This window comes from Ranitomeya imitator, chromosome 6 (assembly GCF_032444005.1).
Source record: "Ranitomeya imitator isolate aRanImi1 chromosome 6, aRanImi1.pri, whole genome shotgun sequence".
NCBI classification, from domain to species: domain Eukaryota; kingdom Metazoa; phylum Chordata; class Amphibia; order Anura; family Dendrobatidae; genus Ranitomeya; species Ranitomeya imitator.
The window spans coordinates 192,609,977-192,634,797 of record NC_091287.1 but is presented as its reverse complement, the minus strand read 5'-3'; the positions used below and the strand labels follow the sequence as shown (position 1 = coordinate 192,634,797).

The 24,821-nt window shown below is 44.2% G+C and overlaps 1 protein-coding gene across 1 annotated transcript in view; it reads left to right on the top strand.

The window, feature by feature from the left end:
* Positions 1-24,592, top strand: part of TGFBR1 (transforming growth factor beta receptor 1) — a 174,706-nt gene extending 150,114 nt beyond the window's left edge. Inside the window, exons 8-9 of the mRNA XM_069730399.1 lie at positions 6,145-6,275; positions 23,443-24,592. Coding sequence (XP_069586500.1) covers positions 6,145-6,275; positions 23,443-23,568 — 257 coding nt within the window. The 3' untranslated portion in view covers positions 23,569-24,592. The remainder of the gene's footprint in view (positions 1-6,144; positions 6,276-23,442) is intronic.
* Positions 24,593-24,821: the final 229 nt, after the last annotated feature.

The following is a 24,821-nucleotide window of genomic DNA, read 5'->3' as shown; positions in this document are numbered from 1 at the left end:
AACAACAGAATGTGGTAAGATTCATCTCTACTTTTAATGGTGAATGGTCCACTATGAGAGAATGTCTCCAAAGACATTGGAGCATTCTCCAAAGTGACCCATCACTTTCTAAATGTCTTACAAATTGTCCTTCAATGACTGCAAGACGCAGTAAAAATCTTAAGGATTTACTGGTGTCAAGCCACTATACCCCAAAAGTAAACACGTTTAATTTTGGATCTGGTGGGCCACCCCATGGCTGTTTTCCATGTGGCGATTGTGTCTCTTGTCAAAATGTCTGTCGCATTGCTAAGTTTGAATCAGCAGATGGTACAAAAACCTTTTCCATCAATTATCATATAACATGCAATACCACCCAGGTAGTGTACTATGCTGTATGCAGTTGCCCGAAAATTTACATTGGATTAACATCCCGTCGGTTGGGCACACGTACACGAGAACATGTACGCGACATAATGGCGGCTAAAAATGACACAGACATGACACAATTGAAGACCATACCACGTCACTTTCGACAGTTTCATGGGTGTAACCCTAGGTCTTTTTTGGTACGTGGAATCGATCTTGTCCAGTGTGGTATTAGAGGTGGTAATGTTCAACGTATGTTGGCACAGAGGGAGTGCCGGTGGATTACCACACTGGGCACAATGTCGCCCATGGGTCTTAACGAAGCGCATGGACTTTCCTCTTATCTTTGAAGAGGATACACATCTTTAATTTTCCTGTTGTCTCTATTATGCCCGATTAGTTTTTAATTTTGTATCTCTGTTTCGCATAATTTTAGTGTGCTTATCATCCTGACTGTGTCCATGTGACGCCCGACATTGTGGGCATCAACATTAACATGCAAATGGAACGTGACTGAAATACTAGCAACATAATCTCTGAATGAAGTTTTATACTGAATAATGGACAATACAATCTTGACAAATCTGGGATGTATACGTTAATTAATAACAGTTTTTGCAATAATAACTAAATTAGATCTGTTGTGTGGCAACGATGTGTATATATATATATATTTTCATCGTTGTCATGTTCCAATGCCTGTAGTATCCGACATTGTGTTACTCTGTATGTCCCCATTTGTGGGCTCTCTCATGTTCATAGCCGGGATGTTTTAATATTGTGTTAATTTTAATAGTATTACATTATTACCATATATCTTATCCATGCACTGCTTATTGTTTATAAGCACACCTTGTTATCATTCCCCTGCCATTCCCGTCTCCCATCGGTGGATCTTGGTCTTGGGTTGTGGGTATGGCCTAGATCCATTGTGGGGGTGTATGGGTGGGATTTTGGGGACTTATTCACCTTCATCATGATTCACGCATGCGCACTACCTGGCGTTACATAGTGTAAATGACAACGCCAATGTGTACTTAATCTTATCTACATTTGCACTTTACTGCACTGTCACTTTATATTTACATCAGCCGATGTCCTGCACACCGCACGTAGGGCTCACTGCGTACTTGGTTCCATCTCTGACGGCGGCTCTGTGTCATGTGCTGCGGGCGTGGCGCCAGCCCGCTCACGTGATCGGTATCTGCCGGATGGATGTGAGACTTGGAGCGCATTAGAGGCTCTGTGTGCGGTTCACTCACGCGCTATTTCTATTTTGTCACATGAACGGATGTGACCATTATTTAAATGGGACTGAGATCTTTATTAAGCCACGCCCCCTGAGGAAGCGGCAACTTTTGATCGCGAAACGCGCGTTGGGGTTTGTAACCGGGATCCAGACGGGACCTGTACTCCACATGGGTAATTAGAACTTTTTTATATGTAATGTGTGCACATTAGTCTACGGCCACTACCACAGCACTTATCTATGCGCTGACATTTTTCAGCCTGGCTGTTTGAACATTAACAAATGCTTTTGTGTGCACTTACTGGCAGCACGGTTGCTGCATGCTTATGAGTCAGCAATTCACTGTGCCATTGTCCCGGTCTGTGATTCATGGTTACTATTGTGCCAACGGATTTAGTCACGAACTTGTCACCTTTATGTATATGGTAATACTATGTTCCTGATATTTAGTGTTTTTCAATAAAGTTTATATTTTGGGTATACTCTTTTGGTTACTTTTTGGCTCATGGTTCTCCTATTTTTGTTATGTATGGTTGAGTCGCCAATTTTTTGTTGTTATTCTCGACTGATGTTTATTTATATATATGTGTACTTTTATTGTTTGTTTTTTTTATTTTAAGAAATGTATTTATGGGAATAATAATTTTTTTTTTCTTCATTATTTAGGAATTTTTTTTTATTTTTTTTTACACATTTGTAAAAAAAATGTTTTCACTTTGTCCCGGGGGGGAAATCACAGCTCACTGGTCTGACAGTTTGCACAACACTCTGTAAGATCAGTGATCTGACTTAAGGTACCTTCACACTAAACAACTTAACAACGATATCGCTAGCGATCCGTGACGTTGCAGCGTCCTGGCTAGAGATATCGTTCAGTTTGACACGCAGCAGCGATCAGGATCCTGCTGTGATGTCGTTGGTCGCTGCAGAAAGTCCAGAACTTTATTTCGTCGCTGGACTCCCTGCAGACATCGCGGAATCGGCGTGTGTGACGCCGATTCAGCGATGTCTTCACTGGTAACCAGGGTAAACATCGGGTTACTAAGCGCAGGGCCGTGCTTAGTAACCCGATGTTTACCCTGGTTACCAGAGTAAGAGTAAAAAAACAAACACTACATACTTACCTTCTGCTGTCTGTCCCCGGCGCTCTGCTTCCTGCACTGGCTGTTTTTTGTTAGAAATGATTTAATGCAAGAGAATGCTTCAACTCCAGTACTTGTTAATTCCAAGTGCTGTATTTTTAGGTCCTTTTATTTCAATGGGCTTGTTTATTTTATTTTTCTTTTTTTATTATGTAAATCGATTTAGACACCTTACTCACTACATACTGCATACATTACTGTGTTACGACATTTAAAACTAAAACAAAAATTGGTAAACTAAAAAAGAAAGCAAATTGGGTGTTACCTTGCATACTAAATGAAATGGGTAATTTGAATTGTAGCAAACCTTTCTAAGCCGATTCTTTTCCAAGGCAAATGCAATCATTCACATTTTGATTTGGAATGGTGGTTTGCAGTACATCTACTATATAAAGCTGAATGTGTGTGTGTGTGTATGTCCGGGATTGGCATCTGCACCGTCGCAGCTACAGCCACAAAATTTTGCACAGTCACACGTCTGGACCCCGAGAGCGTCATAGGCTACGTTGTGAGGCGAAATTTTAACCCCGCGCGTTCCAATTCACCAAACAATTTTGCCCCTATCTACATAATGGGGAAAAAAGTGAAAGGAAAAGTGTTGGAGGCGTCGCAGCTACAGAAACAAAATTTTTCAGTGTCACACGTCTGGACCCTGAGAGCGTCATAGGCTACGTTGTGAGGTGAAATTTTAACCCCGCGCTTTCCAATTCACCAAACAATTTTGCCCCTATCTACATAATGGGGAAAAAGTGAAATGAAAAGTGTTGGAGGCGTCGCAGCTACAGCCACAAAATTTTGCACAGTCACACGTCTGGACCCTGAGAGCGTCATAGGCTACGTTGTGAGGTGAAATTTTAACCCCGCGCGTTCCAATTCACCAAACTATTTTTCCCCTATCTACATAATGGGGAAAAGTGAAAGGAAAAGTGTTGGAGGCAAATTGACAGCTGCCAGATGTGAACAAGGGGGACTTAAAGAATGAGAGTGATGGCGCCAAAGAGTATATACCGATCAGTTGCTAAGGTGGGGCCCCGACATGAGATACTCACCACACATGGGGATATGAACACACACACAAAATGCGCCACACACTACCACGTGCTTGAACACATATACCACCCTCAGCACACATTTCACCACACATACACCAACCTCGCCACATAAAAGTCGAAACACAAAAGTCGCCGCTCAAAACTCGCCACATGCAAAACTAGGCTCACGCAAAACTCACCACACGTGCAAAACTCACCTCATGGGAAAACTCGCCACACTCAAAACTTGCACCCGCGGAAAAATTGCCACATGCACAAAAGTTGCAACACATGCAAAAGTTGCCTCACACAAAACTTGCACATACTCAAAAGGCACCACACATAAAACTCGCCACGCGCAAAACTTGCCATGCGCAAAACTTGCTGCACACAACTTACTACACTAACCTGTCACATGCAACTCGACACACATAAAGTTGCTACACGCATGTCGCCACACAAAACTCATCTCACAAATGTCGCTACATGCATGTCGCCACACGCAACTCAACACACACAACTTGACACACGAAACTCGCCCTAGAGCACACACAAGTCTGGTATTATCCTTCAAAAATAAAAATCTGATTAATAAGCAGACAAACTACAAGAGCAACAAATATACCATATAGGAAATACGCCAGCTGTCAGTCACATGACCTGTCTATTATGTGTATGTGTGAGCTAATATATACTGCCAAGGGGAGGGCTTCCTGTTGGCTGGGGATTTATCAGGCTGCCAATTTAGCTTACAAATACTGAGGTAAAAATACTGACCAAATAACGTGTGAACGAGGTCTAATACAGGAGGAGATGACATACAGATATATACTATGTACAGGGGAGATGACACAGGTATATACTATATACAGGAGAGATGACACAGGTATATACTATATAGAGGAGGAGATGACATACAGGTACATACTATATACAGGAGGAGATGACATACAAGTATATACTATATACAGGAGGAGATGATACACAGGTATATACTATATACAGGAGCAGATGACCTACAAGTACATACTATATACAGGAGGAGATGACTTACAGGTATATATTATATACAGGGGAGATGACACACAGGTATATACTATATACAGAAGGAGATGACAAACAGGTATATACTATATATAGGAGGAGATGACATACAGGCATATACTATATACACGGGAGATGACATACAGGTATATACTATATACAGGAGATGACATACAGGTGTATACTATATATAAGGGAGATGACAAACATGTATATACTGAAGTGAAAATGAGAGGTGTGAGTGCAAAATGAGAGGAGTGAGGGAAAATAGTGGAGTGATCGGAAAATGACAGATGTGAGGTCGAAATGACAAGTGTTAGGGGGGAATGAGAGGAGTAAGGGGGAAAATAAGAGGAGTGAGGGGGAAAATGAGAGGTGTGAGGGGGAAAATGAGAGGTGTGAGGGAGAAAATGAGAGATGTGAGAGGGAAAATGAAAGATGTGATGGGGAAAATGAGAGACGTGATGGGAAAATAAGAGAAGTGAGGTGCTATAACTAACCACAGATATTTACTATGCCCAGGCAGCGCCGGGCTCTTCAGCTAGTAGATTATAAAAAAACAAATAAGGAAATCATAGTGAACTACTTATAACTATGACTTTATTTCTAAAACGTAGAATACAGAGATTATTTTGATGATCCGTGTATATCCAGAACCATAACGATAACAATAAGGCATCTACTGTTTTAGACTTCGACTTCTCAAACTTTTCCTGGCCCCTCGCCACAAAGGTCAGGGGAAGACCTGGCCCTTACCACCTGTGGTTAATAGCCATGTCAACCTGAATTCCCAACATAAAAATGAATCAATTACCGTATGTTGCTAACCAGTAGATCGCTGAAGCCATATAAAGGACTACACCCTTCATAACCATTTATGTAAAACCTGTTACTTCAGCCGGGCCTAACAAGTAATGAGCACCGCACAGTTTGAAAAGCATCGGTCTGTAAGAATTTTTTTTATTTATTTTTATGGTCTTTCTGGATAATAATGCAGAGCAGGCTAAAGAAATAACCCCAGAGAGGATTCCTCCTTGTAAAGATCCCCCTTTTTTTTTTTTTTTTTTTTTTTACAATAATTCCATTACCTGTTCAGTACTGAGGAAATCCGCAAAATCTGATCTGTTGGCCTCTCTTAATGACTGGACTTGCGGAAAATACTGCTGTAAAGCATTTTGAGTATGTAGAGAATTTATAATAACTAGAACAGTTACCTGCAGTAAATGCCAGTATATAGCAAGCATGTTAGAGGAATGATTATAAACATAATCAAATAGTTGCCTTTTACCAGAGAATAGTATGTTCATATTCTTTGCAATATATTTTCCAGGAATCCATGAAGATTATCAGTTACCTTACTATGACCTTGTGCCTTCCGATCCGTCAGTTGAGGAGATGAGGAAGGTGGTTTGTGAACAGAAACTAAGGCCAAACATTCCAAACAGATGGCAGAGCTGTGAAGTAAGTATGCATAAAATACCTTTATCAACTAAAACAATACATAGAAGAAAAGAGTAGAAACAGCAGTAGAAAACTGGAGGAACCATAGCACTCCAGATTGAAAACAGAAACGAGTCCTTTCTATATCCTAAAGCATTCAGCAACGTGTCAAACCCTCATGGGATCTTTAGTAAGCTAAATCCCTGTGACGGATCTCACAGGGGAAGGGGTGTTTCTACTTCTCACCTCTCGGGAGGGGAGAGAAAGACCCAGCAGGGATCGGCTCTCTGGCGCCACCACTTGCCCCAGGTCACCGAGGGCAAACAGTCGCTGGAGAAGCTTCCCTTATAAGTACAAGTTATTGAGGCGCTACCAGTGACGGGGAATATACATCACCAGTCCAGGCTGGGGTTATACAGCTCTGGAAAAATTAAGAGACCACTGCAGAGTTTTATAAAAATCACCTTCTCTACATGTCTGACAGCCATTCCATTCCAGTGTCAGATGAATTCCAACCAGAGTCCACCTCATTCTACTTAATGTGCTTCTGATTAGGAGATCACCTGATCCAAATCTTTAATGAAGGAAAGTATAAAAAACCCTGCTGTGGTGTTCACAATCCTCTTGCAATAGGACAAGCTGGATGGCAAATCAAGTGCTACCAGGAGGTGGATTTACCTCCTTGAGTCTGTCCTCTTTGGGACTGAATGAGCAGCTTAGTTTTACTAGCTTTATCTAAAATGGTGTTCACTATGGTCTATATGACATGAACTGTTTTTTTGTATAGGTCTTTCAGATGACCACATATGTGTTTATCACTAAACAGTGTAAACAATATTAATAGGTTCTTAATGTAATTCCACTAACCTTGTGTAATTTTTCTGGCATCCTCATATTATGTTGTGGCTGCACGGTCATTTTGTAATTTTTTCTGTTTCAAAATCCCCCCGCAGTTTAAGCCTCTGGTGCTCATTATTTATTATTGTAATTTTTTATATATATTGATATCTTCTCATCTTATAGTGCCTTGTATTAAGATTTTGGCATGTATCATATAAATTTGTGCACTCTAACGAGCATTATGTATCTTTCAGTAAGTTTGTGTGTCACCGCTAGCTGGCACCGCCTCCAAAAGTTAGGTTGCCTTACGTGGAGCGCTCTGCGTTCCATGGACCAGAAATACTATGGCGCTATGCATCATGCGTCATTTCCGGTTTTCCGGCGCTCCATGATGGCGGCGGGAGGGATAAGAAGCGGCGTCTGGTAAGACGTGCAGCCCTTCATTGTGAGCGGTCATTCCGAGACGCAACTTATTACAGCTTCCTTGGACTGTGAGGAGCCCCACTCCTTCCCCTGATGAACCCTGGTGTATTGTCCTAGGGGGAAACGCGTCGGGATGGGCGGCAGCATATGGATGAGTACATCCTATTTTTTCTTGACCATTTTTTGCCATTTATGTCTGTATATGAATCTTTGAGGTGCTGGTGTATGGCAGTGGGTGTCATCATGCTGATATATTGACACAGTATTGTCTTTTTGAATATCATATCATTCTGCCTACACAGTTTATATTTTTCCTAAATACCACATTGTGTATATAATTCAGGTATTCGGCTATATTATAGGTGTCATGTATGTCCTGAGACTGCAGGCAGGACTAATACTGCTTTAAATCGCAAATGTTTAATTTACCTTGTCTTTAATATTAGACACCTATTACACCCCCCTTATATCATATTAATAGAAGGGTAACAATCTATAGACCCTTTTCTTGTGGAAATTGATTCACATCATATTTCTACAGTTTTTATTGCACCTTATAAGCACTATTGCACTTTAGATAAGGTTTTGGTGTGGTGGTAGTTTCATTTTGTTAAGATCCTGTAGGGTCATAAGGGAGAGCCGTCGACGAGTGGGGGCGCCATGTCGAATTTAGGGTGCCAACCTCCTGAGTAAGGGAAAGATCAGGCCCCCCCACCACCACCACCGTTTTGGTCTCTATCCTTTCATTTTATTGTTAAGATAGATTAAGGTGTTACTGTCTCCTGACCCACATATATGGGTAATTTTTACTCTGAATATTAAGTTACATTTTAAGGTTTTTTTTCAGTTCTTTTTGGTTATAATTTATACCCTGTACGCATTATTTTTTGGTGATTACCAAAACAAGTGCTAGTAATATCCCAAAAGTAATAGGAATGAAAAAATAACTTTTAACCACGCCAAAGGAGTTGAAAAGAAAAGTCTTGAATGAGGAAAAGGGCTCATTTCTGGCTTTACTAGGACGGATACAGTTGAGCGTCATGTTGCCTTCATCCGTAAAAATTTCGAAGACGGCAGTCCATTACAGCTAGGTCGCAAACAACAAAGCTACAGACCGGCAGAGTACGAAAACGACTCTCCACTGACCAGGATGACCCTCATTTTTTTCGAATGTCGCTCAGCAACCGCAGGATGGCATGAAGTGACAAAAGGAATGGCAACTGGGGTGAAGTGCACGGCAAGAGCAGTTCGTAATCGGCTTCTAGAATCAGGGCTCAAGTAATGTAAAGGTAGAAAAAAAGCATTTCATCAATGAGAAGCAAAGGAGAGCCAGGCTGGAGTTTGCCAAAGACCATAAGGATTGGACCATAGAAGACTGGAGTAAGGTAATCTGTTCTGATGAGTCTAATTTTCAGCTTTGCCCAACACCTGGTCGTCTAATGGTTAGGCGTACAAGCCACAGTGACTTGCACCCACTGTGAAATTTGGTGGAGAATCGGTAATGATCTGGGGATGCTTCAGCAAGGCTGAATTTGGGAAGTGTGATGCAGTGATCCATGCTGCAGCTAGGGGCGCTGTGTGGGCTCCTCAGGATACGCATGTAGATGTAACTGGGTTTGTGAAAGTGTCTGGTATGATTGTAAGTGGTTGGTATATGTCGCAGAGGGAGTCTGCACTGTAAGCCAGTATTGTTGTTCTGGGACTTGTAGTTCCATAAGCGTTGTATTTGTGTAGCTTTATAGGGAGGCTTACGGGGTTAGTGGTGGAGCTGGCCTGTCTACCAACACACACCTCCCACCTATGGTAGTGGTTACAGGTACATAATGTGACCATGGTGTGGTCACAAGAGTGGAGAGAAAGAGTGTATGGACCTGAATGGTCTGTGTGTTCTAAGATCCTGGATGGCCTGAGTGTTGGGAGATCCTGAGAGTAGGATCGGATCCCTGAAGAGCACATAGTGAGGCCATGGATCGGAATGCCTGTGTTGTAAGATCCTGGGAGTAGGACTTCCTGAATACCACATGAGAGTTCTTATGTGTAGAGTCTGTGACAGCCATGCGTTGGGGAAGCTACCTTTTCTTCCGGGGGATCTGGACTGTCATGAGTGCCCTGGTCACAAGGACGGTGATCCCAGTACGACAGTTTCCCCAGGAGAGATGACTGACAGGAGGTCAGCGCGTGGAGCAGGAGCTCCAGGAAGGTAACCCAGAGTTGGGGAACTGTGTGTTGTGATGAGGGTCAGGTATTGAACTGTGCTGTCACCCATGGTAACTGGACAGAGTAAGGTTCAGCATGTTTAGTGACCGCAACTTAATGTCATGTTCCGGTACAGTGTTTAATGGACTGTTCGTGGTACGGTTTATGACTGCATAATTAATCGTATCGACTGTTTAAGTGGTAAGTGTTCCTGTGTGCCATAAATCTCGCAGCCATGTGAGTGTCCTTCAGTACATTCAGTAAGGGCTATCTTACTTGTGGTGGAGAATGCGGGCAACGGTCCAGGAAGCACATGTGGAAGTTTGCTGTGGATCCGGGGGGGTCCACGAAGTTTACAAGCGTCTGGCTGTAACTCGGCGGGGTTACGAAGATTTCCTGTGGATCGACAGGTCCACGAAGTCTGCAGTGTGGAGCCTTGAAGACCCTTGCATAATGTAGCTGCATTAGCAGCAAAAGGTTATGCAGCAGCAGGAGCGGCAGTTGCAGCAAGAGGTTCTGCAGCAGCAGGAGCTGCAGTTGCAGCAAGAGGTTCTGCAGCAGTCGGAGCTGCAGTGACAGCAGCAGCGGCTTGTGATCAGCAGCCAGAGGTTTGTGACTGCAGCAGGAGCTGTGACAGTGCCAGCAGGAGCTTGTGAGGTGTCGTAAGAGGACATTGCTTTAGGTCGTACAAACGCTTAAAGGGCCAGTATAAGCCAAGAGAGACATAAGTGTACTGTGCGAACTGGGGCCTGAGAGTACCTTGGGGGAGTCCACGGGGTGTACCCCAGTAAGGAGGTGGTGTCCCTAAAAGTGGGCAGTGACCCAAACAGGGATGGCTGCCCAAAAAGGGGTGAAGTCCCAAAAGGGGGCGGTATCCCACAAAGATATAGTTACCCTAAAGGGGGTGGAGTCCCAAAAAGAGGTGGCGGCTAATGCACTATTGGACTGTAGCCGGGAACAACATAGTTCATGCTATATAGGTCTGTGCTGTGGATTGCTCGGTCAATAAGGTGTCATGACCGTGTCCCTTCTGGCTAGATTGGGAAAGTGTGATGGGCCTTATAGACCTGGGGAGTAGTGTCTTTGCTGAGGATCCCTCCTGAACGTTCTGTGTCGCCTGGAATTTGGTCGAGAGTGAATGGCTCCGGTAGTGAAGTTAAAGGACATTTGACAGCTTACCTCTACATTGACGCGACTGAGGGGTCCACGTACCACGAAGTGACAGTCCCAGACATAAAGTATACTATGATAATAGGGCGGGACTTGGAAGCTCTATGGGCTTAGTGGATAAAAGGAAAAGTCTCGGTAGAAATAATGTGGCTAGGAGGTAATAATGTGGAGAATCCGTCCTCTAGAGTTGACAGTCCTTTGTTGAGCATAAGCAGAGGAAAGGTTGTCTGCCCAACTTACTGACCTGACATCACCTGAAGGGTACAACAATGTGACTGTTAGTGATGTGGTAGATAAAACGTGTAAAGCGGACACCCATTTAGAGAGCAACTGGAGAGTTCACCATGTTGTGGGTGTGAGACAGACTCCGGGGGTGACTGTGACATGTCATTGCCAGTAGCAATCACTAGAGCCGAGTACGATGTTGAGCTGTCAGAAGCACTGACACAGGGGAAGGACAGTGCTCCGCAAGGTGAAGTCAGGATGGTGGTGGCAGCCATACCAAAAAATATGACCTGTTTAAGTGGGGACTGCTGGTTCCAGGATGACCGATTGGGTGGTGGTGAGGCCAGCGGAAAAGAGTGCAGTAAGGCTGACTCAGGTACAAATGGCAGGTCTACCTCCTGTCGTCGGAAACGTAAAGGGGGCAAACTGGTTGAACCAATTGCACCGTGGCAAGATTTGAATAAAGGTGAGGTGACGGAAGATAGTGAAGGCTCCAGAAAACCTGATGCTGAGGAGCTGGAGTTTGGGAACTACTCTAAAGTCCCAAAGAAACGGGACAAAGCTAAGACCCAAGAGAGGGCTGAAGATGACAATGCTGAGTCCAAGGGTGCAGAGGTGGAGGAAGCCCCAATGGAGTGGGGCCTGAAGTAGATACGTCCTCGTGTGATGGAAGCTCAACCAATCCAGAGGATGGGAGAAGCGAGTTAAGGAGTATCCAAGAGACAGTAGAAGCCTGTTTGAAGCAAGAGGAGCTTCTGAGACAGGCTGCTGAGTGCCACGTGGGTGCCTTGGAGAAAGAGGTGGTGGAGCTCAGAGGTCGCCTGGCAGAAAGCCAGTCGATGAATGTAACAGCCTTGAAGAAGATGGAGCCGCAGGTCTCTATCCTGGCCAGATAGGTGGAGGCAGATGTCATGCCTAACAGATTGCTCCGGGAGCCAAACAAAATGGGTTGCGGAGCGGCATTGGAAGAAAACACACCTGCAAGACGACTTCACTACATACAAACAGGCAACACTCGCTTTTAAATCTGCTCTCACCTCTGCTAAACAGGTCTACTTCACAACCCTCGTATCTTCCCTATCCTACAACGCCAAACAGTTATTCAGAACCTTTAACTCCCTCCTCTGCCCCCCCCCACTGCCCTCTCCAACCTCCTTAATCTCTGCTGAAGACTTTGCCACACACTTTAAAAATAAGATCGACCAGACAAGGCAAGTCTTCATTGTTCAACCACCACAGCCCCTTTTGTATACCAGACCAATGCCCAAACCCCATAACCTCCCTATCCAACATCACTGAACGGGTGCTTAATTGTCTCCTCTCCAAATCGCACCTTACCACCTGTGCGCTCGACCCCATCTCACCTCCTCCCCAACCTCACCACCACACTTATCCCATCCCTAACCCACCTCTTCAACCTTTCACTATCTTCTGGCACCTTCCCTTCTGCTTTCAAACATGCCACAATCACGCCTATCCTTAAAAAGCCAACCCTCGATCCAACTGCTATGTCCAGCTATCGCCCAATATCACTGCTCCCATTCGCTTCCAAACTCCTGGAGCAGCACGTCCACTCTGAACTTTCCTCCCACCTCTCATCTAACTTGCTCTTTGACAATCTACAATCTGTTTTCCGCCCCCATCACTCAACCCTGACCAAAATCACTAATGACCTACTTACCGCAAAAGCTAATGGACAGTACTCTGTACTCCTCCTTCTAGACCTGTCCTCTGCTTTCGACACAGTTGACCACTGCCTCTTACGACAGATCCTCTCCTCCTTTGGCATCAAAGACCTCGCCCTATCCTGGATCTCCCCGTACCTTTCCAACCGCACATTCAGCGTCTTCCACTCCCACACTACCTCCTCATCCCACCCTCTCTCTGTTGGAGTCCCCCAAGGCTCTGTTCTAGGACCCCTACTCTTCTCAATCTATACATTTGGCTTGGGACAAACTCATAAAGTCCCATGGATTCCAGTACCATCTCTATGCTGATGACACTCAGATCTACCTCTCTGGCCCAGACGTCATTGCTCTGCTGTCCAGAATCCCAGAGTGCCTATCAGCCATATCCTCCTTCTTCTCCTCTCGCTTCCTCAAACTCAATGTGGACAAATCTGAACTCATCATCTTTCCTCCATCCCATAGATCTTCCTTACCTGACCTATCTATCGCAATCAAAGACATCATGCTTTCCCACGTACCGTAAGTCCGCTGCCTCGGAGTAACCTTCGACTCTGCCCTGTCCTTCAAATCGCACATCCAGGCTCTTTCCACCTACTGTCGCCTCCAGCTCAAAAATATCTCCAGAATCTGTCCTTTCCTCAACCGTCAATCTACTAAAATGCTTGGGCATGCCCTCCTCATCTCCCGCCTGGACTACTGCAACATACTTTTCTGCATCCTCCCTGCTAACACCCTTGCACCTCTCCAGTCCATCCTTAACTCTGCTGCCCGACTAATTCATCTCTCTCCTCGCTACTCCTCCACTTCCCCCCTCTGTAAATCTCTTCACTGGCTCCCATTCCCTCAGCGTATCCAGTTCAAATTACTAATACTGACCTACAAAGCCATCCACAACCTGTCTCCTCCATATATCTCTGAACTAATCTCCCGATATCTTCCCTCACGTGATCTCCGGTCCTCCCAAGATCTCCTTCTCTCCTCCACACTTATTCACTCCTCCTCCAACCGCCTCCAAGACTTCTCCCAAATTTTTCCCATCCTCTGGAATTCTTTTCACCAAAACGTCCGACTATCAACCACATTCGGATCCTTCAGACGGAACCTGAAAACCCATCTCTTCAGGAAAGCCTACACCCTGCACTGACCTCGCTGCCTCCTCATCACTACCGAAGCTACCGCCTCACCAACACCGGAGCTCCTGCAACCCTCAACCTACTGTCTCCTTCCCCATAATCCTGTAGAATGTAAGCCCGCAAGGGCAGGGTCATCGCCCCTCTGTATCAGTCCGTCATTGTTAGTTTTACTGTAAGTGATATCTGTAACTTGTATGTAACCCCTTCTCATGTAAAGCACCATGGAATCAATGGTGTTATATAAATAAATAAAAATAATAATAATATAATAATAATTTGTGACAGCAGAAGAGAAGGAAGGCTTCCTTGTTTAAATACATGATAGATGTACCTGAACACCTGAGAGGTGTGTTCCAGGGAGTCTATGCATGAAGAGTTCAAGAAGGCTGTGGGGGTGAGTAGGGTGTACTGTACCCCGGAAACTGAACAGCTAGTGGTACTGTCCACAACGGGTGTCACAGCGAAGAGAGTAGCTGTCCTCAGTGACCTGCACTGGAGATCTACATGGACAAAACAGAGGATCCTCTTGAGGAATTGGGAAGCCGCACGACGTCTGGAGCGTGCGAGGAAAGCTCAAAGTCAGATGGGCATTATGGAAGACCTAATTCAAGTGCCCAGAGGTCTGGTGAGGAAGGTCATCGGAAGATTTGGGAAACTGATGCAGGAGATTGTGAAGAGAGGGAGAATTCCGGCTGATGACTAGGCCCAGGTCAAGGGTGAAGTTGGGATGGTTCAATTCCTTGTTGTCGGATCCATGGAGAGCCTTGGGAATATCCGGATGCTCCAGGAATATCGCGTGGCGTACCTAAAAGAGAGCAGATCAATAGAGAGCTGCAGGAAATGGGAAACAGGTGGCCCCCACCTTCAACTCGTGGTATAGAGAGGCGGAGAGGTCCTGAAACTGAAGCTAACAGTGGACATAGAGACAAATGGAGGAACTGCTCTCCGGGCAATAAAGACCATAAGAGAAATGGCCAGCAGAGAGATAACAGAAAGGGGCTTGATGGAAAAGGTAGAAGTAGTAACGCCTCAGTTAGCTCACGGCTGAGTGACCTAGGTGGGAGACCCTGTAGCGGGCATGAGGACAAAAGGTCACTCAGATCAGTCACTAGGCTCGACTGGACGGTCGACTCATGACCGCAACAACTGTGGGAGGCAGCCATGGAAAGAACGGTCACATGAAGGGGCACACTTGGAAAGTGGGTTGACTAAAAAGGGTCTGGTGACAGACAGATAGTGACTCAAGGGTTGAAGCCCAAGGTCGACATACTGACTGCTGGTGGCGGGGGAGGCCTACCAAAGGTGTGATGCTGAATGACGCCCAAAACCGACTGAGACGGTACTCTCGACTTGTAGGGCAAGGGGACATGGGTGCTAGGTCTCGAGGCCCCTGGTGTGTGACTAATGTTAAACCCCACAAGTTTGAACACGGGGGGGTATGTGATGCAGTGACCTATGCTGCAGCTAGGGGGCGCTGTGTGGGCTCCTCAGGATACGCATGTAGGCGTAACTGAGTTTGTGAAAGTGTCTGCCATGATTGTAAATGGCCAGTATGTGTCACAACGGGAGTCTGCGCTGTAAGCCAGTATTGTTGTTCTGGGACTTGTAGTTCCATAAGAGTTGTGTTTGTGTAGCTTTATAGGGAGGTTTACAGGGTTAGTCGGAGAGCTGGGTGGGTCTGACTAACCACATACACCTCCCACCTATGGAAATGGTTACAGGTACATAATGTGACCATGATGTTGTCACAAGAGTGGAGAGAGAGTGTATGGATCTGAATGGTCTGTGTGTTCTAAGATCCTAGATGGCCCGAGTGTTGGGAGATCCTGGTAGTAGGATCGGATCCCTGAAGAGCACATGGTGAGGCCATGGATCGGAAGGCCTGTGTTGCAGATCCTGGGAGTAGGACTTCATGATTAGCACATGGAGAGACCTTATGTGCAGAGTCTGTGACAGCCAAGCGTTGGAAAAGCTACCTTTTCTTTCGGGGGGTCTGGACTGTCATGAGTGCCCTGGTCACAAGGACGGTGATCCCAGTAAAAGGACTATAAACAGAAGGATGAATGACCTCGGGGAGATAAAAACATCCAACACCGCAGAGACACCATCACGTGTTTCTCAACGCAGTGATCCAGAACACTGCCCCCATCCCTTATGGGAAATATGCAAATGCATGTAGAAAAGCCGCAGAGACACCATCGCGTGTTTCTGAATGCAAGCAATAAATAGCCAGGTCTTTCACCGGGAAGGAACAACCACGGGAAGGGGAGCATCCAAAAAGGAAAACCACCTATGCCAAAACATGGTATCCATCCACAGACAGCTGTTTCGGGGTATTTGCCCTTCATCAGTGTGTAGTAGGAAACTGGCTATTAGGAGCAGTGCCTAGTAAAAGGACTATAAACAGAAGGCTGAATGACCTCGGGGAGATCAAAACATGGTATCCATCCACTGCTCCTAATAGCCAGTTTCCTACTCCACACTGATGAGGGGAAAATACCCCGAAACAGCGGTCTGTGGATGGATACCATGTTTTGGCATAGGTGGTTTTCCTTTTTGGATGCTGCCCTTCCCGTGGTTGTCCCTTCCCGGTGAAAGACCTGGCTATTTATTGCTTGCGTTGAGAAAACACATGATGGTGTCTCCGCGGCTTTTCTACATGCAGGTGATCCCAGTAAGACAGTTTCCCCAGGAGAGATGACTGACAGGAGGTCAGCGTGTGGAGCAGGAGCTCCAGGAAGGTATCCCAGAGTTGGGGAACTGTGTGTTGTGATGAGGGTCAGGTAATGAACTGTGCGGTCACCCATGGTAACTGGACGGAGTAAGGTTCAGCATGTTTAGTGACCGCAACTTAATGTCATGTTCCGGTACAGTGTTTAATGGACTGTTCGTGGTACGGTTTATGACTGCATAATAAACCGCACAGACTGTTTTAAGTGGACAGTATTCCTGTGTGCTTTAAATCTCGCAGCCAAGTGAGTGTCTCCCAATACATTCAGTAAGCACTATCTTACAGCAGGTTAATCTTTGCAAAGGACATATGAATCAAGCCACATACAAGGTTATCCTGGAAAAACAATTGATTCCTTCTGCTCGGGCAATGTTCCCTAACTCTGCGACACAGCTAGGTCAATCAATGGATGAAGGACCACCACATCAAATCCCTGTCATGGCCAGTCCAATATCCAAACCTGAACCCCATTGAAAACCTCTGGAATGTAATTAAGAGGAAGATGGATAGTCCATCAGGAGTGGCATAAGGTCATTCACCAGTGTGAAAGACTGGTGAAAAGCATGCCAAGACGCATGAAAGCTGTGATTAAAAATCATGATTAATCCACAAAATATTGGTTTCTGAACTCTACCTGAGTTAAACATTGTTGTTTCTAAATGATTATGAACTTGTTTTCTTAGCATTTTTTTTAGGTCTGCAAGCACAGCATTGTTTTGTTATTTTGACCTTTTCTCATTTTCTGAAAATAAATTTAGTGCTTGGAAATTCGAAGACATGTCAGTAGTTTATAGAATAAAAGAGCAATTTACATTTTATTCAAAAATATATCTCTAAAGAGAAAAATCAGGCAAACTGAAAATTTAGCAGTGGTCTCTTAATTTTCTATGTAGAGAAACCTCCCGGCCGTCACAGTACGATATGCTGCCACCAGTTCCTCGTTCGATATAAGCCCTGTCCGACAGCAGGCTTATATCGCCTCTGAAACCAACCCGGGTAGCGTTTAATAACCAACTGAGCGTGCGGACTTGGGGATTCGTGGAATCAAGATAAGAGCAGCCAAAGATTAATTTTATATTTAATCGCCGAAAGGCACACTAGAAATATATAGGTATATATTTACAAGAACACATATGCAAGTATACAGTCAAGAGTGTAGTACAAGGGTAGGGTATAGATAGGTTTCAATTACCGTGTTATGTAGCATATGACCACAGGGAGGAGCTGATGGATCATAGGTCCAAATCTTTGTTGTGAGATTCTCTAGCTGCATCATCTCAAGTCCAAAATGAGGAGCTGCCTATTATTCCCTAGTCTGCTCCCTCCCGCATGCTGTGCCAAACCCCTGGGCTGTGCAGTCTCTCTCCTCCCATATCGGAGTGCATGGTTTTCTGGCCAGAACCGTGGATGTCCATAACTTTCGTCCCGAAGCTCTAAATGGAACGGCGGCAGTGTCAATGGGTTCTGCTGGACTTTGTCTGCGCAGGGAGACCAAATACGGCTACTGTATTTAATTCCTGGTAGCTATGCTTTATAACGATTGTGCTCAGCTAGGCTCAGAGATATTGCATTCTTTTATTATAGGTCATTTTCTAGATTCAAAATCTCAGAGCCTTGCACTGGTTAGCCTGGGATCTGTTATGCCACAATTGCAGCCTGAGTTAAACAAAGGAAGCCAGTTCTGCACAAGACTTCACACCCCTGTGATAATTGCTGGGGATGCAGGGTCTATGCTCTTTGCCCCCCCCCCCTCCCCTCCCTGGAGAGAGCTTCAAAGGCTTGTTTGCTTGGGCTAATTAAAGAAAAACATTGGTCTTGGGGAATCCCAAGGGTGGGGGCTGATTTGGAGGGCAAGTATTTTTGGGCCAAAATGAATCTGACAGGCATTCCATCAGATATCAAAATGATTTAATTTTCCCATATCTCGCAGTCCCCATAAGGTGCATCAGGCTTTCGAGCGAGTAAAGAACTCGTGCCTTTGTTTTCAGTCTGGAGGGCCATTATTTATTTTAAATTAATTTACTTATCTAGCGCCATTAATTTCACAGCGCTTTACAAATATCATCACTGTCCCCACTGGGGATTACTATCGAAGTATCCCGATCAGTATGTCTTTGGCATGTGGGAGGAAATCTGAGAACTCTGAGGAAATCAACGCAAACCCACGGAGAGCATACAAACTCTTTGTAGATGTCCTAGGTGAGATTTGAACCCAGGACCCCAGCGCTATAAGGCTGCAGTGGCAACCACTGAGCCACCATGCTGCCGATGTTCTTTTGATGTTGTGAAATAAGGTGAGCAGTATTTACCAAGCCAGGCATGTTAGACAGAGCAGACACCTGCCAAAATAGTTAGACGGCTCATACTCCTCTGTAAAAAAAAAAAAAAAAAAAAAAAAATCAAATTGCAGGCTGAGGAAAAAAACACAGCTTCTGCTATTGTCCTCATATATTGGACAAGACTCGCCAATGCAAGTCAATGGGTGTGATAAGAAAAAAAAAAATCACATGGCCTTCGGACCATGAGAGTGCCGTCTTGATTTTTGCACAACCATACCCTTGAAAACTCCACATTTTATCTACCGCACACAGTAAAATCACAGCATGACTCGACAGAATAGATGGAATAGAAATATATATCGTATTTTTCGGACTACAAGTCATATCGGACCATAAGACGCACTTAGGCTTTAGAGGAGGAAACTAGAAAAAAAATTGAAGCAAAAAATTTGGTCAATTCTGTACTAATAGCCCCTATTCTGGTTTATATACAGTGCCTTGCGAAAGTACTCGGCTCCCTTGCACTTTTCAACCTTTTCTCACATATCATGCTTCAAACATAAAGATACCAAACGTAAATTTTTGGTGAAGAATCAACAAGAAGTGAAACACAATTGTGAAGTTGAACGTAATTTATTAGTTATTTTAAATTTTTGTGGAAATGCAAAATCTGAAAAGTGGGGCGTGCAATACTATTCGTCCCCTTTACTTTCAGTGCAGCAAACTCACTCCAGAAGTTCATTGTGGAACTCTGAATGATCCAATGTTGTCCTAAATGCCTAATGATGATAAATATAATCCACCTGTGTGTAATCAAGTCTCTGTATAAATGCACCTGCTCTGTTAGTCTCAGGGTTTGAAACACAGAGAGCATCAATGAAGACCATGGCACACAACAGGCAGGTCCGTGATACTGTTGTGGAGAAGATTAAAGCTGGATTTGGATACAAAATGATTTTCAAAACTTTAAACATCCCAAGGAGCACTGTGCAAGCGATCATATTGAAATGGAAGGAGTATCATACCACTGCAAATATACCAAGACCAGGTCGTCCCTCTAAACTTTCATTTCAAACAAGAAGACTGATCAGAGATGCAGCCAAAAGGCCCGAGATCACTCTGGATGAACTGCAGAGATCTACAGTCATGGCCAAAATTTTTGAGAATGACACCAAAATTATATTTTCACATGATCTGCTGCCCTCTGGTTTTTATTAGTGTTTGTCTGATGTTTATATCACATACAGAAATATAATTGCAATCATATTATGAGTACCAATAGGTTATATTGGCAGTTAGAATGAGTTAATGCAGCAAGTCAATATTTGCAGTGTTGACCCTTCTTCTTCAAGACCTCTGCAATTCTCCCTGGCATGCTCTCAATCAACTTCTGGACCAAATCCTGACTGATAGCAGTCCATTCTTGCATAATCAATGCTTGCATTTTGCCAGAATTTGTTGGTTTTTGTTTGTCCACCCGTCTCTTGATGATTGACCACGTTCTCAATGGGATTAAGATCTGGGGAGTTTCCAGGCCATGGACCCAAAATCTCTGTTTTGTTCCATGAGCCATTTGGTTATCACCTTTGCTTTATGGCAAGGTGCTCCATCATGCTGGAAAAGGCATTGTTGGGCGCCAAACTGCTCTTGGACGGTTGGGAGAAGTTGCTCTTGGAGGACATTCTGGTACCATTCTTTATTCATGGCTGTGTTTTTAGGCAATACTGTGAGTGAGCCGATTCCCTTGGCTGAGAAGCAACCCCACACATGAATGGTTTCAGGATGCTTTACAGTTGGCATAAGACAAGACTGGTGGTAGCGTTCACCTCTTCTTCTCCGAATAAGCTGTTTTCCAGATGTCCCAAACAATCGAAAAAGGGGATTCATCAGAGAAAATGACTTTGCCCCAGTCCTCAGCAGTCCACTCCCTGTACCTTTTGCAGAATATCAGTCGGTCCCTGATGTTTTTTCTGGAGAGAAGTGGCTTCTTTGCTGCCCTCCTTGAAACCAGGCCTTGCTCAAAGAGTCTCCGCCTCACAGTGCGTGCAGAAGCACTCACACCAGCCTGCTGCCATTCCTGAGCAAGCTTGGCACTACTGGTAGTCCGATCCCGCAGCTGAAACAGTTTTAAGATACGCTCCTGGCGCTTGTTGGTCTTTCTTGGGCGCCCTTGGAGCCTTTTTGACAGCAATGGAAGCTCTCTCCTTGAAGTTCTTGATGATGCGATAGATTGTTAACTGAGGTGCAATCTTTGTAGCTGCGATACTCTTCCCTGTTAGGCCATTTTTGTGCAGTGCAATGATGGCTGCACGTGTTTCTTTAGAGATAACCATGGTTAACTGAAGAGAAACAATGATACCAAGCACCAGCCTCCTTTTTAAGTGTCCAGTGATGTCATTCTTCATCATGACTGATTGATCGCCAGCCGTGTCCTCATCAACACCCACACCCGTGTTAATGGATCAATCACTAAAACGATGTTAGCTGCTCCTTTTAAGGCAGGACTGCAATGATGTTGAAATGTGTTTTGGGGGTTTAAAGTTCATTTTCTGGGAAAATATTGACTTTGCAAGTACAGTAATTGCTGTTAAGCTGATCACTCTGACATTCAGGAGTATATGCAAATTGCCATTAGAAAAAATGAAGCAGTAGACTTTGGAAAAATTAATATTTGTCTCATTCTCAAAATTCTTGTCCATGACTGTACAGCTGGGGTGGGACAGCCTGTCCATAGGACAACAATCAGTCGTACACTGCACAAATCTAGCTTTTATGGAACAGTGGCAAGAAGAAAGCCATTTCTCAAAAATATCCATAAAAAGTGTTGTTTAACGTTTGCAACAAGCCACCTAGGAGACGCACCAAACATTTGGAAGAAGGTGCTCTGGTCAGATGAAGCCAAAATCGAACTTTTTGGCAACAATGCCAAACTATATATGTTTGGTGTAAAAGCAACACAGCTCATAATCCTGAAAACACCATCCCCACTGTCAAACATAGTGGTGGCAGCATCATGGTTTGGGCTTGCTTTTCTTCAGCAGGGACAGGGAACATAGTTAAAATTGATGGGAAGATGGATGGAGCCAAATACAGGACCATTCTTGAAGAAAACCTGTTGAAGGCTGCAAAAGACCTGAGACTGGGACAGAGATTTGTCTTCCCAAACATAAAGCAAAATGTGCAATGGAATGGTTCACAAATAAACGTATCCAGGTGTTAGAATGGCCATGTCAAAGTCCAGACCTCAATCCAATCGAGAATCTGTGCAAAGAGCTGAAAACTGCTGTTCACAAACGATCTCCATCAAACCTTACTGAGCCCAAGCTGTTTGCCAAGGAAGAATGAGCAAGAAATCAGTCTCTCGATGTACACAACTGATAGACATACTCCAAGCGACTTGCAGCTGTAATCGCAGCGAAAGGTGGCGCAACAAAATATTACGTTAAAGGGGCCAAATAATATGGCACTCTCCACTTTTCAGTTTTTTGAATTTCCACAAAAATTTTAAATAACCAATAAATTTCATTCAACTTCACAATTGTTCCACTTGTTGTTGATTCTTCACCAACAATTTACAGTTGGTACCTTTTTATGTTTGAAGCATGATATGTTGGAAAAGGTTGAAAAGTTCAAGGGAGCCGAATACTTTTGCAAGGCACTGTATCTCCCCAGTCCAGGTTTGCATGGCCCCCTCATCACCATCCTGGTATGCATGGCCTCCTAATCCCAATCCTGGTATGCATGGCCCTTTCATCGCCATCCTGGTATGCCTTGCCTTCTCATCCCCATCCTGGTATGCATGGCCCTCTCATCCCCATTCTAGTATGCATGGCTCCCTCATCCCCATCCTGGTATTCATGGCCCCCTCATCCCCATCCTGGTATTCATGGCCCCCTCATCCCCATCCTGTTATGCATGGCCCTCTCATCCCCATCCTGGTCTGCATGGCCCCCTCATCTCCATCCTGGTCTGCATGTCCCCCTCATCCCCATCCTGGTATGCATGGCCTCCTCTTCCCCAGCTTGGTAGGCAGGACCCACTCATCCCCAGCCTGGTAGGCAGGACCCTCTCATTCCCAACCTGGTAGGCAGGACCCCTCATCCCCAGCCTGGTAGGCAGGACCCCCTCATCCCCAGCCTGGTAGGCAGGACCCCCTCATCCCCTGCCTGGTAGGCAGGGCCCCCTCATTCCCAGCCTGGTAGGCAGGACCTCCTCATTCCTAGCCTGGTAGGCAGGGCCTCCTCATCCCTAACCTGGTAGGCAGGGTCTCCTTGGCTGTGTCTAATGAACAATAGCTGACTAGAGTTGGACATAAACGGAGTTGAACGGAAGAGGCACATGGTTCCAATAAACTGTATGGATCAGTGTGTTATTTTTATAAACCGTATATGAATGTGAAAATAGATGTTTGAATGTAGGCCCATAAGTTAATTTTTTAATGTTTCATTATTCAGTTTTGTTATTTAAATTACAAAATTATGTACATTTTTGTTTTTTCCACAGGCATTGCGTGTGATGGCTAAAATAATGCGAGAATGTTGGTATGCCAATGGAGCTGCAAGGCTCACTGCTTTACGAATCAAGAAAACTTTGTCACAACTCAGCCAGCAAGAGGGCATAAAAATGTAATCCATCATGCTGGTCTAAAATGCACCATTTGTTTCTTTACCTGATTTGCCTGATCTGAAGAAACGGTGTTCTACCTCCCCGAGGACACAGTCTAACAATGCTGCCTTTCTGAAATGTCATAGGATACACCTGTGGCCCATTGCATACATACAAGACCTCTCCCTTTATATTGTATGCTTTGATTGCCATCTTCCCAGGACATTTTGTAAATGTATATTTAGGAATATTTTTAATGGTACAATTGAAGATGCAGGTTTTACCCTTCTTTCCTATTTAAGTCCCTCAACTTACCCCCATAGACCTTCCTTCAATGTTTGGACATTTTGAAAATGCCAGGAATCTTGTTTGAATTTTTACTATTCCTTGTTCAATTTAGCTTTCCTTCTAGTATGTTTATTAGACATTTAGAAGCCTTTTAAAATATTGTTGCTAAAAAATACCTCATGATGATATGGGGATATTATGCAAGTCAGTTTTTATACAGTACTATACAACATGCCTTCAAAAATTAATTGTATTACCGGTAAGTGCCACGCACAACATATATGTGTATATCTTATTGTTTGCTGCTTGTTTTATCTTTTGTTTTGTTTTGTTTTAACCACAAAACCTAAGATGTCATGCAACAATATGCTTTGCGTTCTATGCAAAGAAGTCAATGCTGGTTGGGGGAAAAAAAAAATTAGAAACCAAATAATTTTTGGAAGAAGATAGTCAGCATTATTTGTGTGTTCTTTTTTTTTTTTCTTTTTTTTAAGCTATGTCAATCCTATTTTAAATTTTGAAGAGTTCGGAAATTACTCCTTCTCTACTGTATTTAAAGCTGCAAGACTATTAGAAGATAAGTCTTCTAATACTCTGCGCTAGTAATATAACTTGTAGGAAAAAAGAAGCGCAGATAGTGTCTTGAAAAGAATAAGTCCAGTGCTGTATGTTCATAAAATCCATTTTCTTTTAATCCATAGCTTCAAATAACATTAAAACAATTAAGTCATAGTCCAGACATTAAAAACATACGCGTCTTAATAGTGTCTTATCTCACAATGTATAGATTTACCAGTAAAATTATCTGCTCACCTGATGTAAAATATTCACAAGCATATATTGCCGGCTGCCGCAGATCTACCGGTCGACATGCGACCGTACTTATATCACTGAATAGGAGGATTTGTGGGTTATGATCCGCGCTGCCAGCTAATCCAAATCAGACCAAATGTATAATTAAGCAGTGGTTTATTCTACGCGTTTCGTAT